The sequence below is a fragment of the Poromitra crassiceps genome (assembly GCF_964638095.1).
Source record: "Poromitra crassiceps genome assembly, chromosome: 4".
NCBI lineage: Eukaryota > Metazoa > Chordata > Actinopteri > Beryciformes > Melamphaidae > Poromitra > Poromitra crassiceps.
Genome location: NC_139626.1, coordinates 24,344,215 through 24,359,408, shown reverse-complemented (window position 1 = coordinate 24,359,408; position 15,194 = coordinate 24,344,215). Strand labels below are relative to the sequence as shown.

General features: G+C 43.8%; 2 protein-coding genes across 2 annotated transcripts in view; one reads left to right on the top strand and one right to left on the bottom strand.

The window, feature by feature from the left end:
* LOC310775686 (uncharacterized protein) overlaps positions 1 to 14,331 on the bottom strand; it is a gene marked incomplete at its 3' end in the record, with an annotated part of 47,215 nt that extends 32,884 nt beyond the window's left edge. Inside the window, exons 1-8 of the mRNA XM_083635835.1 lie at positions 13,950 to 14,331; positions 13,648 to 13,757; positions 12,399 to 12,478; positions 10,900 to 11,171; positions 8,300 to 8,460; positions 7,831 to 8,078; positions 6,231 to 6,332; positions 5,452 to 5,624 (exon numbers count right to left, since the gene is read on the bottom strand). Coding sequence (XP_083491961.1) covers positions 5,452 to 5,624; positions 6,231 to 6,332; positions 7,831 to 8,078; positions 8,300 to 8,460; positions 10,900 to 11,171; positions 12,399 to 12,478; positions 13,648 to 13,757; positions 13,950 to 13,995 — 1,192 coding nt within the window. The 5' untranslated portion in view covers positions 13,996 to 14,331. The remainder of the gene's footprint in view (positions 1 to 5,451; positions 5,625 to 6,230; positions 6,333 to 7,830; positions 8,079 to 8,299; positions 8,461 to 10,899; positions 11,172 to 12,398; positions 12,479 to 13,647; positions 13,758 to 13,949) is intronic.
* Positions 395 to 6,950, top strand: mapk7 (mitogen-activated protein kinase 7). Its single transcript, XM_083634833.1, has 7 exons — positions 395 to 476; positions 1,155 to 1,441; positions 1,621 to 1,786; positions 3,244 to 4,814; positions 4,929 to 5,914; positions 6,215 to 6,342; positions 6,646 to 6,950. The coding sequence occupies exons 2-7, from the start codon at positions 1,159 to 1,161 to the stop codon at positions 6,791 to 6,793; spliced, it is 3,282 nt and encodes a 1,093-aa protein (XP_083490959.1). The 5' UTR covers positions 395 to 476; positions 1,155 to 1,158; the 3' UTR covers positions 6,794 to 6,950.
* Positions 14,332 to 15,194: the final 863 nt, after the last annotated feature.

The window sequence follows — 15,194 nt, the reverse complement described above, 5'->3', positions numbered from 1 at the left end:
TTATTATTAGTAGTAGTAGTAGTAATATTGTTATTAATATTAGTTGGCGTTATTACTATTATGTTATTACCTGTACTAACCTATACTCTGTGATCCAGTCTAGACAGATGAGGTTTTAAATGCCATATCAATTTTATTTTGTCCAAAATTATAGGGTCGCCACTCGCCAGTTTAACCACTGGTAAAATAATTAATTCCTTTCTTTCCACAAAACTGCGTCGGCAGTGCACCACCACACAGGGGAGGGAGAGAGGGGGGGGGGGCATCGCGTCTCCTGTAATGTCCCGCCTTTCTGTGTCGTCGTGCCTTGCCATTGGACGGTCGCCCTGATTCCAGAAGCCCGGTTGGCTGGCGAGATGGCATTCAGAGCGTAACACACCGACACGGAAGAGTACGAGGAAGTAGCAGGCAAAACAAGTCACAACCATGCTATCCCAGGATTTATACTAATGCGGCTATTGCGGTTGACTTACCAGGTGAATGTCTATTTCGCTACTTAGACCGAAGCTTATTGGTGTGATATCAAAGTTTGGTTTATTTAACAGAGAAAGAACAAAGCCACTTTACCGCCATACCTTCCTAGAGAGCTAAGGTGCAGGTAACTAGCCTCCGCCCCTGCGTTGGGCGGTGGGATAGTTACGTCTTTATCGTGCAGTTTACTATCTGGTGCAGTGTAGTCTCTCATTTTAACGTTAATCACTCTGTCGCCTACAAGCCCGTTCCTCAAGACAACTGACCGTAGATGTGTTTCCTGCCTGCCTTACTCTGTAGTTTGAGTAAGCTATGGGTTTTCTGGCTCCTACTAGGCCTAACGTTATCAATGCAGCATTATTCTGGGCTGCAGCGTTCAACTGCGCATGGTCAGAAACCTGCTACTGCAGCTGGATAGTTCAATGACCTGTGACTTGGGACAAAAGCTCCTCTCCTCCTGTGGCAGTGATCTATAGATACTGATGGTTTTCTATTTTACCACATTGTTTTCATTCCAGTCAGGGACTATTTAAAGCTGCGATGACAGGTACATTCAATTAACTATCTGGCAGAATAGAAAACCAGCAGCACTGTCACTGTGAGCCTCAAGGACTGAAGTTCAGAAGCCAAGATTTAGATGAGACAAATATATTATCTTTCACTTTGCTATTCATTTTTTACAGAGTCATGTCGACCAAGAAAGTGGGAGAAGGTAAAAATGCTCAACCTGTTGCCATGTCAACCCAAGTAATGGCCACTGACATAAAAAGAGAAAACAACCACCACCATGGCGCAGCGGTGGAGGCGGCAGGCGGCGCCACAGAGACCAGCACAGCAGCCAAGAACCTGGCTCTGCTTAAAGCTCACTCCCTGGACGTGACCTTCGAGGTGGGAGAGGAGTATGATGTTATAGAAACCATTGGTACAGGGGCCTATGGTGTAGTTTCATCTGCCAGGAGACGGGACAATGGTAAGGCTGCTTTGATGAAGAAATAACACATGCCGATTCAATTCTGTGTACTACAATGCTGAGTGAGAGATATATAGATGTAAATTCCTCTTCAGTTAGTATTGTCATCCAAACTCAGTTGTTGTTGACTCCCCTGTCTTGCTGTCTGTTTTTCACTGTGGTGTATTTGCACTTCACAGGCCAGCAGGTGGCGATAAAGAAGATCTCAAATGCTTTTGAAGTGCTAACAAATGCCAAACGCACACTGCGAGAGCTGAAGATTCTCAAGCACTTCAAACATGACAACATTATCGCCATCAAAGACATCCTACAGCCCAACCTTCCTCACACTGCATTCAAGTCTGTGTACGTACAACCTCTGTATAGTTATTCTCATAATATCCATCATGCTCAATGATGTACAAACAGGGTTACTCAGGTCAGGAAAAGTATGAAAATTGACTCTTGAAACCTTTGAGAATTGCACAAAAAGTGTGGAAAGTGTCAGTCCAGTTAACATGACACACTATCTGGATCTAAACCCTGATATTTCTCTATTAATGTATAACATGATTATGTTGTACTCACAACCACACACAAGCTGTGCTACTGTGATAATCAGCCAAAGAAAAATCATAATTTGCTATTACTGTTAGGTCAAACATTTCGTCATCTACAAAAGCTAATTATCCTAACCTCAAAGGAATATAGTTAATTCGGAAGGTCCATGTTTGCAAGTTCAGTTAAGTCATTTCAATGCAATATGGAACATACAAATATTTGATATGTCTGTGAGAAATCCAATGCTATATATATATATATACACACATATATATATATATATATATATACACATACATACAGATCCTTTCCAAAAAATTGGAATCCCGGATGACCGGATTGGCTTCAGCGGATTGTCAAGCAAAGACGATTACAAAATTTGGTGGAGATTCAGAGGGAGTGGACTGAGGCTGGAGTCAGTCATAACTAGGGGTGCACCGATGTGAAAATTTTGGCCGATACCGATAACCGATATTAACATTGCTGTTATGGTCGATAACCGATGTCGATATGATCTGTATAAAAACACATTTATATGATAATACAATTTTGTACGTACTAAAAAACTCATGTAAACAACTGTGAATTTGAAAAAGTTATACATTTCTTTATTTCCAAAACACTTGGAAAAGCCCATAAATCATAGATTTATCTCAATGTTTCCTCTCAATGGTAAAATGCTGGCTGATATTGATAACCGATATTAACATTGCAACATCGGGCCGATGCTGATATGTTAAAAAATTACCATCTGCCGATACCGATATGATTGCCGATATATCGTGCATCCCCAGTCATAACTGAGAAGTGACTGCTGCTTTTCTTCACACTATTCTAATTTCTTGAAATACTGTTTTGGGGGTTTTCTGGAGCTGTAGGCCAAAATTATGAAAAATGAAACAAATAAAGGCTAGAAATATTTCACTTTGTGTGTAATCAATCTATAATCTATTAAAGTTTCACTTTTTGAAAGGAATTATGGAAAAAAATGAACTTTTCCATGATATTCAAATTTTCTGGAAAGGATCTGTATATGTATATACTGTATATCAGAAATTAAAGCAAATTTCACTGGACTTAAAATGAAGAGTTGAACACATTTCTCCAGTCGTCCGAAAGGCTTCCACGAGTGACAAAATGTCTCCAGCTCTTCATTCCACTGGATTCTATTGATACTTTTCAAATTGCTTCATATTGCAAATGATTCTACTGTATTAGTATTCCACCCATCTCACTCACTTTTGCCCTGTTCTTGTGTGTAGATATGTGGTACTGGACCTAATGGAGAGTGACCTGCACCAAATCATACACTCTGGCCAGCCGCTAACCCCAGAACACACGCGCTACTTCCTGTACCAACTCCTCCGCGGCCTTAAGTACGTGCACTCAGCCAACGTCATCCACCGTGACCTCAAACCCTCCAACCTGTTGGTGAACGAGAACTGTGAGCTGAAAATCGGCGACTTTGGCATGGCGAGGGGTCTCAGTTCACACCCCGAGGAGTCTCGCTCCTTCATGACGGAGTATGTGGCAACGCGATGGTACCGCGCTCCAGAACTCATGCTTTCCCTGCAGCACTACAGTTTGGCCATTGACTTGTGGTCCGTGGGCTGCATCTTTGCCGAGATGCTGGGACGTAAGCAGCTGTTTCCCGGGAAGCACTACGTCCACCAGCTGCAGCTCATTCTGTCCGTGCTGGGCACTCCTCCCGAGGGTTTGATCGGAGCTATTGGCGCTGAGAGAGTGCGCTCCTACGTTCAGAGCCTTCCGTCACGCGCCCCTGTGCCCCTGGACAAACTCTATCCCCAGGCGGAGCCAGAGGCCTTGGACCTGCTGGGGGCCATGCTGCGCTTTGACCCTCGTGAGCGAGTTGATGTGACACAAGCCCTGGAGCATCCTTACCTGGACAAGTACCACGACCCGGACGATGAGCCCATCTGCGTGCCGGCGTTTGACTTTGAATTTGACAAGATTCCAATGAACAAGGAACAAATTAAAGAGGAGATCCTGATAGAGATCCAGGACTTTCATCAAAAGAAACAGAGCGGGCGTCAAAGACTCCAGTTCCGGCCCTTGCCAAGGGTGAACGGCGGAGCTGGAGGAGTGCCGAGCAGCAACCAGCGTGTTGCTCTGGCCTCGACTGTAAACCTGAACAAATCAACTTTGCTTCCCTTGGCACAACTCTCCCAAGCAACGCAGCATCAGACACAGCAAGTGATCCAAGTTAAATCTCAACAGCAACAACAGGACAGTGTTAATATCCACGCACCAGCAGAAGGGAGCCAGCCTTTTACAAGTCAAATGCCAACCTTTACCAAGCAGCCCACATCGCTTTTAGAAGTGAGCCCACCCCATGTGACCCACAACCTGCCTCTCCTCACGAAGAGCGAGAGTGGCCCGGTTGATGTGGACATGCCCAGTGCCAACTCTGACGCTGGTCAGCCAGAGACCATAGATCTAACAACGCCAGTCTCTAGTCAGGATGCTCCATCAGAAGCAATGAGAGACGGTGAGGGACAGGAGCAGTTGCCCAACAGCCAGGCTTCTCTGACTCAGGCCAAGTGCCAGTCCATGCCCCAGGCTCCCACCTCCATGTCTGCAACACCAGCACAGTCCATGACACCCCTCCCGACCACGGTGCCTTGCCTTTCTCTCTCCCAGGCACAAGCCCAGTTGTTATCTCAGTCCCTTTCTCAGTCTCTGTCCAAGGGCACCAGGGCCCCCCTAGGCATGGGAGAGGGGACCAGAAAAGAAGGAGCCATTTCAGAAGATACTAAAGCAGCACTTAAAGCAGCCCTATTGAAATCGGCTCTCAGAAATAAAGCCAGATGTGGTAGGTTACTTTCCCCCTCTCTAGTAGCATTTAGAACAGTTTGTCATGTGCATGTCATTGATATGTTAAGTCAAAAGAATATCTATATAGCTTAATTTGATGTCTTGGTTGCAGATGGAGGTACCTCTGCACTGGGGATGGATATCGGCGCGGGAGGAAGCATATCATCCTCCCCATCTTCTCTACCAGAGTTGCGTCGACCTGTTACAGCTCAGGAGCGCCAAAGAGAACGAGAGGAGAAAAGACGCAAGAGGCAGGAACGTGCCAGGGAGAGGGAGCGGAAAATGAAGGAGAAGGAGAGAAGAGAGGGCAAGCATGGCGACTCGCTGGGCGGAGTCCTGCTGAGTGACAACGACAAAAGCCTATTGGAGCGCTGGAAAAAGATGATGGGAGGCTGCAATGACAAATCTCACATGCCTAATAACGAGGGAGCAAAGGATTGTAATGTGAACTCGCACCACGGTGTAGCTATGAGCGATGACACCCAAGTAGCAATGAGCAACAAAACGGACAAGGAGGCAGGGAAGGTTCAGTCTCATGTGGGCGGAGGAATAGACGTAATGGCGGCTACTAGCGGCTTTGTCAAAAACAACACGCTGAAACCGCACGACGAGAGTGGGGGACAAAGTCCTTTCACCTGTTTGGGGAATTGGATCGGGCAGCATGTACAGGCAAGGCCACCGCCGCACCCGCAGCCAAACAGATCGCCCCAGCCCCCGCCGACGAGCTTTCTTCAGCCCCAGCTCCAACCTCACTCCCGGCCACAGCCTAACCCTCAGTCTCAGCTGCTTCCCCTGGAGACGTTTCTGACTAAAGCCCCAACACTAACCAGCAGAGAGATAAATGGAAACGTGGACACCGGAGGCCAAAATAACCTGAACTCCCACCCTAACCCGTCAACCGCAAGTCCTGGGCCTATGGAGAAGCTGTGTCCCTCTATAGGAGAGAAATCTGGAGCTCAGGCAGCAAACACAATCTGTGGGGGTTTAGGGGTCCCATCTCAGCCTCATCCCAGTTTGGGATTCACAGACACGGGGCAGCCAGGGCCTTCGATCACCCCGGACATTCACACAGTAACACTGCAGCTCTCAAAGTCACAGGTGCGTCTCAGCTTTCTTTTGATCTGCTTTGTGCCTTCCTCTTACTGTTTTCTATTGTCTCACAGGCTACAGGTGTTAATGGAGTGAGAAGTGCAGCTCTTCATGTTTTGATTGTGTTCCTTTTATTTGACAGCACTTTGTAACTTTGAGAGTGCCGATACACAAGAACAGCGTATTTCCCTGTACGCATTTTCTGTGATGCCATTTCTGAAATGTCAATAACCTTCTGCTGCTTGCCTTGAACTGAGCTAAACAATGCTGGGTTCAGTTAACCCATTGTTTCTCCATTTCCCTTGTCAGGTAGAGGATGTTTTACCCCCGGTGTTCTCGGTCACACCTAAAGGCAGCGGGGCTGGGTACGGTGTGGGCTTCGACCTGGATGATCTTCTCAACCAGTCTCTCACAGACCTCCAGCACTCTGACCTCAGGTGAGGTCTATGCTATATTATCATTTATCTGAGCATTCTAATCTACCATTTTAGCGTTGCTCGTTGATGGCTTAATCTTTGTTAAAAAAAAGTCTCCAAATGTTTTTAGTTTCTTGTGTCCTGGAAAAAACGGCTTCTCAGTCATAATATAGCATTGTAAAATGTTTGAAAATCAAGTGCTGAAAAGCAGACTCAAGAGATACAAGGTTGTTCCAGGACAGCAGCAATTTTGACTTCTAGATACGAGCATTATCGAATATCAATAAACAAAAAAAGCACTTTTTGTGTTTTCTCCTCCATCAGTTACGACTCGGCCCCCCTCTCTGCCTCCCTCTTATCTGATTGGATCGAGGTTCACCGCATGACTCAAGCTGATCTGGAGTCACTTCAGCAGGAGCTCCAGCTGGGATCTCCCATGATCCTCTCTGATACCAGCACCCCTGACACCTGACTCTTTTCTTCCCCCTTTCCAGGACTTTAGAAAAGAACAATAAAAAGCAACAACGGAACACTTGGATTTGGGCATCTTTTACGGTAGATTGTTTTTAGCATGAAAACCTTGAGTAATGACTGATCAAATTAATTGAACTCTTTTTTACTAGGCACTACACAAGTATTTTCTACCATGACATGCTGCGCTTTTTTTTAAAATAAAGTAAACAAGTCACCACCTGTCTTTGTCTGTGGATATGTAGTGGACTACACTAAAGTCAAGATGTGTCATGTAAGCTTACATAAAATGTATTAGAAATATAGGCCGCCATTCCAAAATGATTGGCAAAATAAAGACATTTGTTTACAAAATGGTACGATTTTAAAATGATGGAATAATTTGAATGTCTGATATGGTAAGCAATGTCAGTTAATATTTGTTGCAAAATGGCGAGCAAATACTGGCATTGGGTGTAAAGAATTAAAAAAAATCACCAAGAGCAAACCTGAAGAAGCAATCATGTATGTAACATGGTATTGATAGTATTCTGCTACATGACCACACAGCCATCTTAGTAGGGAAATAGTAGGTGATTGTAATCAATTAACAGGTGATTACAATCAAGTGACACAACCGGCCGATGAGCTGTGTGTATTGTAGCGCGAATACTGGAAAGACTGCTTTCAAGATCAGGTAACAGGCTGAATAGAACAGGGCTGAAATCAGTCAAATTAACAGTTTTATTTCAATTACAGGACGACATTTATTTACATCATAATTATGATTTAAGACAGACACCTATAAAAACCACTATGAATCTAAAGTAGATCATAATGCAAAATTTTCGTAGTGCTAAAAAAAACATTAAATTTCATGTACAATATGGCTTTACATGCATTTCAAATACAAGTAGTAGCCTATAGCAACATTTTGTTCTAAATTGATTCACTATTCAAGACCACACTGGACTAAAGGCAGACCTTAAGAGAGGTCCTCTTCCTTCATTTGGCAAGGTTTGGTTTCTACCTTCAGTTTTCAAAGTGTCCTATCTCAGCAGCAACATCATCAGTAGAGGGGACAGAGAGCTGACCAGCACAGCCGCCCTCCCACGCCAGTTTGGATGAGCGCGGCCGTACAGCTGGATCTCTGGGACCGTGCTGCGGATGAAGTCTGAGAAGGTGGATACTTTGGAATAAACGCCTGGCTGGTTGGGCCGAGCGCAGTCCAGTCCAAAGCTCACCACCCCAGCCTGCACCCAGGTCCCGTTCACCATCTGGCAGACAAGGGGCCCTCCGGAGTCACCCTGAATACGAAAAGACGACGACACAAAAGACTCAGGTTTAGCTATCACTTACTGGAATGTAACGATATTCTGTTTTGCAAAATAATGCATTATGTAGTATGAGATATAATGTATTTGTGACAACTGATTGTTCTTAAAATGTGCTAGTGTACAAACCGTCATCAGGCTTGCATTTGAAGATGTAAACACAGTAGCAGCACACACAGCTGATGCAACAGTACCTGGCAGGAGTCCTTTCCGCCCTCCTGGTATCCAGCACAGATCATGTCATACAGGATATCCACCGTCTCCGACGGGTGCAGCCCGTACATCTCCTGACAGGAGCTCCGAGAGATGATTGGCACCTGCACTTCCTGCAGGGTCCCCACTCCTGGCAGAGACACTAAGAAAGAGCAGAACGGACGGCGCATGAAGAGGCAGCGGAAGGAATATGTGCCGATTTCCAAAGCTAAACAAGAAAAATAAATCAACAACTATTTTGATAATCGATTGTTTTGAGTAATCTTTTAAGAAAAAAGGTCCAAATTCTCTGATTCCGAGTTTCATAAATGTGAATATTTTCTGCTTTCTTTACTCCTCTATGACAGTAAACTAAATATCTTTGGGTTGTCGACAAAACAAGACAGAGGATGTCATCTTGGGCTTTGGGAAACACTGATCGACATTTTTTTCGCCATTTTCGGACATTTTATAGACCAAACAACTAATCGATTAATCGAGAAAATAATACAGATTAATCGACAATGAAAACAATTGTTAGTTGCAGCCCTACCCCAAAGTATGCTGCAAATTATTTTACGATGGCACACGGACACGCACTAGACCAAGCATATTCTATTATACTGGAGCAATGGAGTGGAATAAATTGCCGCCTACCATTGAAAATAGCCACAAAGCACTGCTCTTTAAGGGTAGAATTACCAGAGAACATCCCCTTGTAAGAGACTAGCTCCTGAAACCCACCTGTTCCCCGCTCTAGGATCTTTCCATTAATTGTTTGTCAATTATACTTTTAGGAAAAGTATACTGCAAGTCATTCAAAATTTATTTGAGTTGTACAGCATGTGGTCTTGCGCTCAACACCTGTCATCGCCTTGAATGAACAACAAGGATCCTGATGGGAACAAGTCCACGAGTTATCATGATGATATTCTTTATCGTTTTTCTTCACATGGATAAAGGTTATGCCGTTGCCTTTTAAAATAGGAAGATTACATTGAAGTATAGCCAGCATTCTTGAAAAATTAATGAGCGATGCAATGACTGATGAAAGCCTAAACATATTCATTGCGACCGCTGTATAAAAGACAGTTCATTAATTTTTCAAGAGCAGCTGCACTTCCCCTTTTTGCAAATGTTTGAGAAAGACTCCCCGTGTGTTTTAGATTTATATACAAAATTAAAACAAAAGGTCCAGGACACTATAATTCCCACATATAGATGCCCTTAAAGACACACCTACTCAGGGTTTTTCCTGGTTCAGTGGACCTTGGGGGGATGAGTACGTACGACTGTCGTGCGTAGCCTACATTTGACTTTTGGCTTAGAGTTATTCTGAACACAACTATATCAACCATTGTAAGAAATTATGCAGCAATCCGTTTACAGCACCCCAAGGTTTCAACGTACAAATGAGACTTTTAACTTCAAATTGGAATGCAAAAATACTTGATTTTGAGCTGGTGTGTAGTCAGAGTTGACCTGATCTCAAATATGAGATTCAGGAAGACTCGTGACACTGTTGGTAGCTCCCACTATTTTGCTTTGTTTTGTTCTACATTAAAAATGACAATGTTTCAAGCCCCCACGGGCTCGAAACATTGTCATTTTTAATGTAGAATAAAACTAGAATAAATATCGGGAGCTACCAACAGTGTTGCGATTCTTCCTGAATCTCATGAAGTAACCTTTTTGGACTCCGCACCTGGAAAAGAGATGTGTGTGTATACTTTGATTTCTCTGGTCTCAAATATATCATTGTCAGAACTTCTGGAGCAGTGTGTTTTTACAGCACCCAAAAGTTTTAGAAAGCAAGCCATTTGAAGGTACAAATTTGGGACTTAAACTTTGAGATTCTCTAAAATGATACAGTAAAAATGCTTGATTTTGAGTTACAGTAATATGCGGTCAGCGTTGTCCTGAACTCAAATATATCAGGGGCCGGTTGCACAAAACACCTTAAGTTAAGATTTTCCATAGTCTGATTTTAAGGTGTCCATAAAATAAAATCGGTTGGATAAAACACCCTTAAATATTGCGTTTACGTTTTCCTTAAAATGTTTAACCTTAAGGAGAAGATTTAAGGGTGTTTTGTGCAACCGATTTTATTTTATGGACATCTTAAAATCGGACTAAGGAAAATCTTAAACTTAAGGTGCTTTGTGCAACTGGCTCCTCCAGGCCTTTGGGGGGGGTGGCTAAAACCTTTGGTGGGCATCAAAAATTCCTTTATGCAGCATGCAGGAAAAACCATGATACCATCCTTATATATAAAAGGAGTAAGTGGGTTCTGCAATTTTGGTCACGTTTTGGTGGTCATGTTTTGTGGTCACGTTTTTGGTTACACTCGTGCAATTGTGATGTCACTCACTGACATCGTGATGTCACAGATGATGATGTCATAGACATTGTGACATCCAACTTGCCATAAAACACCACAGAAGAAGAAGAAGAAGAAGCAGCCACACTGCAGGGCCAGCTTGGCGAGCTGCAGGGCGGGCGAGGCCGCGCAGCAGTCGAGCTAGCGAGATGCCTAGTATATTAAAATGTGCCACATCCTCATAACACTATAAATGTAGTGACAGAATTGGTCACGGCTCACCGTCATTCCGGATGTTTCCCCAGCCAGTGACATAGCACGGCATGCCACCTGGGAACAGGGTGCCAGAGCTGGGCAGACAGATGGGACGGACGCGATCCGACCAGGTGACCGGGGGAGACAGCCGCACCAGCGCCATGTCCCCTCCCTGGTGAGGCTCCACGTAATCAGACGGGATCACCACCCTGCTCACAGAGTGTGTTGACTGGTACGGGTTGAAGCCGTTCAGCTGGTAACGGCCTGCATAGATGGTGTAGGAGCCCACGTCGAACGGACTGAAAGGAAACCAAATGAAACCCACTGGGCTGGAGATTAGTGTGGATTTGAAATGTGAACCCCTTTACTACGGGCTACACTTCCAGTCACAAAAGATGATGCATTGGGTGATGTTTGTTTGTTCCAAGCAGTGGGCTAGCTGCTGCAGCTCCGTTTGTGAGCCCAATTCGGGAAGAAACTTAAAACTTGCATTCTATGGCCTGCAGGGGGCGAACCAACTGGCTGCAAAAAGAAGTCCAGTTACCACTGACCTAAATAATATGGACAAACCCATCCACGAATCTTTTGACTCGCGTTTTGCAGCAAAGTCTTGTGTGGCCCCATCTTGGGGTCCTTGCGCAGCTCACGTGAGACTATATAAACCAAAACCTTGTTTCGGTCCAGGCTGTAAAGAGGCTTAATCACTGTTACAAAGTTGGGCATTTTCACATGGCGGTGAACCAGAACGATGGGACTTCTGATTCCTGCCTCAAGTGGCCATTCGAGGAATTACAGCTTCCAGGGTTACTTGTGGGAAAACCTCAGAGCTTGCCCACTGCCAGTTACATGGAAGTGAATTGGAAAATGGCCCTACTTTTCACTTGATTTATGGCCTCAGTAAACACTTTCCTAATGAGTTTATGATCTCAATCGGCAGTTTCAAGTCTTCAATACAGCACGATGTTCATTTGGTAAATTATGGCCCCATTTCAAGTAAAATAATAGACGATAGAAAAGACTGTTTTGGGACGTGATTGACAGGTCGCCTGTCCAGTGATCGCACAGATCATCGATCACGGACCAATAGCAGGTGGTGCTGCGGCTCTTCTCGTCACTTCTGGCTCCAAATAACCAAGATGGTGACGGTGAAAATGGCAACCTCGAGGCTTCAAAACACGAGTCCTAAAATCAATGGGTGACGTCACGTTAACTCCGTCCATCCATATATTTATACAGTCTATGTATCCAAGCAGGTGCTGCTTTGAATGGACTTGATATGAAACATTAGATCACCAGATTGTAGAGAAAATCACTTTCCAAGCCTTTATACAGTGAATTGGCACCGAGAATACACACACACACTGAGATAGGCTATCTCATACACATTATTCTGACTGAAGAGATCATTCTTCTTTTACAAAACGATTACAGTGTCCATTGTCAGTGCTAATTTCACTGAATTAGTGCTCATTAGTGAGTCAACAAGCTGATTGAAAAGTTTCTCTGCCCGAGGAGAGGACACTTACTTGGGGAAACAGTGAGCGGCTGAGAGGACCCAGTACTCCGAGATGATGGATCCTCCGCAGACATGGCCGCTGCTCGCCGTCTGGAAGGAGAGGGGAGAAACAGAGTGAATCACTTCCACATCACAGGCAAACGCTTCACTCAGCAGGTCAGCTTGATGACCAAGACCTCGACTAACAAACAACACAAAGAGTGAAAGTAAACCGATTCATTATGTTCTTCTGCTGGCTCACCCCAGGGCTGTGTTCTCTCAGCCTTTGTACACAAACGTGCCAAAGTAAGCATGCCAAACAGGATATTGAAATTGGCAAGCAATTGACAATACAGTGAGTTTTCTACATGATAATGAGTCCAGCCATGGCCCAGCAGTCATTGATGATTTTCTCAGTGTGACAAATCTTCTTGGAGCTAAACAAATCCAAAACAAAGGATATGATTATAGATATAAAACACATGATTCAACGTATGATACTACAATCATTAAAGGCCAGCCTGTGGACTCTGTAAAAAAAAAGCTACAAGTATCTTGGGACAGTCAGACTCTAAATTGACCTTTGTGTAAAAAGGGACATCAGTGTTTGTTTTGTCTCAAGAGAACTGTCCCATTTTCACACCGATAAAACCATGATGACCCTCTTATCTTGTTTTTATTGAATCAATCTTGTCCTTTTCCCATGTGTCATGGTTTGGGAACCTGTCTCTGCAAAAAAAAAAAAAATCTCTAAACCAAAATGTCAAGTGGGGTGAGTCTCAATCAACTTGTCAGTTCCTTACGCCACACAGCTGCAGCGTAAAACGAGCTCTATTCTTGAAGACTGTTCCCGTTGTGAATGCCACCTCCTTTGCTGCGGCCGTCGGTTTGGGGTCCCTAGATGTAGAACTAAACACTGACTACAGGAATACTTTTGTACCTACAGCCATTGCGCTACTAAACAATGCTAGCACAAGATGATGAATTTCACTCATGCATGGCACTCTAAGCTGTGTGTGTGTGTGTGTGTGTGTGTGTGTGTGTGTGTGTGTGTGTGTGTGTGTGTGTGTGTGTGTGTGTGTGTGTGTGTGTGTGCGCGCGTAGAAGCACTTTATCATAACCTTATTAAGATTTTCTGTAGGCTAATTAAAGTAGGCTAATTAAATTACTTTTGAGATAAGTAACTAAATTCTAATAACTAATTTTCAGTAACTTGCTCAGTTAGCCTACTGCTCAGAGGTATGCCATGGGTAAAGCACTGTGCATTCCTGGTGATTTACCTGAATATCCACTTGCCATGGCCAGGCCCCGTCTGAAGCATCCATCCCTCCAACTATCCTGTTCTCCACAAAGGGTCGGCCACATTCTTGGGCATGGCAAGCCAAAAAACCTGAATATACACCAAATTAAGTCACATTGATCCAGAATCATACTGTCCACTGGGATAACATTACATTTCAACGTCGAAATTTAAATTTGATTGCAGAGGCGACAAACATGTTGTTTAACAGGCCGACAAAGAAAATACACATAACATGGCGAGCTCCAGCGGAGATGGTGGGCACCGCCTTATAACACTCACCTGTTATACTCCAGAATATAGCGTGAAAGTTTGATTTCGGCGACATTTTTGCGAGGTTTCACGTCACAAAAATCACTTGACAGCCTATTTTATTAACAAGATTCAGCTCACTTTTGCTGTCGTCTCGAAAAACCGTGTTAAAATCTCTGCATCGTCTGGATTCACCAAGATCTTTTTAGGGAAGGCCACCGCAGCCGCTACAACAAGAACTAGGCTACTTTGTCTGATGTCTGGACAATCTGACTGACCGAGGTCGGGTTGTACAAATAAATAGCCTTGTTATAAAAATGTGGCTACCTTTTCATAGGTTTTTATCGCGGGTCCGTGCGTTCTTTCTCGTCGACAAAAATCGCTTTGGGGGTTCACGTTTTGTTTGGTAGGCTATCGGTGAATTCCCAGAAAAGGTTTCGGACGGACCTCTATCAATAGGTTACCTGTGTACCTGCTCGTCTGCAGCCAATCAGCACCATGATCAACACTCAGGCCCCGCCCACCTGAGCCAACCAAATGTTTGGAATGTCGCCGTGAACTATCCAATGGAACGATCCCGACTCCTCTGCCAGCTGGCTGGCTCGCAGCAGGTAAAGTGATACAACACAATTTTTTTCATGGTAATATTTCGCTGCTCCGTCCACTCATAAAGTTTCTAGCGAGTGTTTAGGTTTGTGGCTTTGCAATTTCAAATTCCCATAGAATATTTTCACAAACACATTTTCTTTTCTTATTTTTTCAGATATCCTCATAACATGCATCAGTTTGATAGCCTACTGATAGCCTATGTAAAAATTTAAATAACATTAGCCTTTATTTAGACAATCAGTAGTTAATGTAGGCTATTCATACATTTTCATTTAAGTTAGGCTACACATAGTTATTGTAGCTAGATAAACTGTAGCCTACATTTGCAGTCCTCTCTATCTCCCACTGTGCCCTGTAGCCTACAGGGCCAGAATAACAGACAGGTTGAGTCTACAGAGTTGCCTTCAAAATGTACGTCAAAACAGATGTAATCTGATTCTGATATGTGCCCTATAGTATCATTGACTGTTTGTTCATTGCATGGCCTGTGTATCCATTCATGAATATAAGTGCGATCTCTTGGCCAATATAGTAATAGGCTACATCATTTAAGAATGGCTACAGGTTATATGAATCTTGTGTCTGTCTGTGTAGGCTTATGTATCTAGTAACTATATAACTTAAATGAAAATGTATATGAATACATTAACTACTGATTGTCTAAAT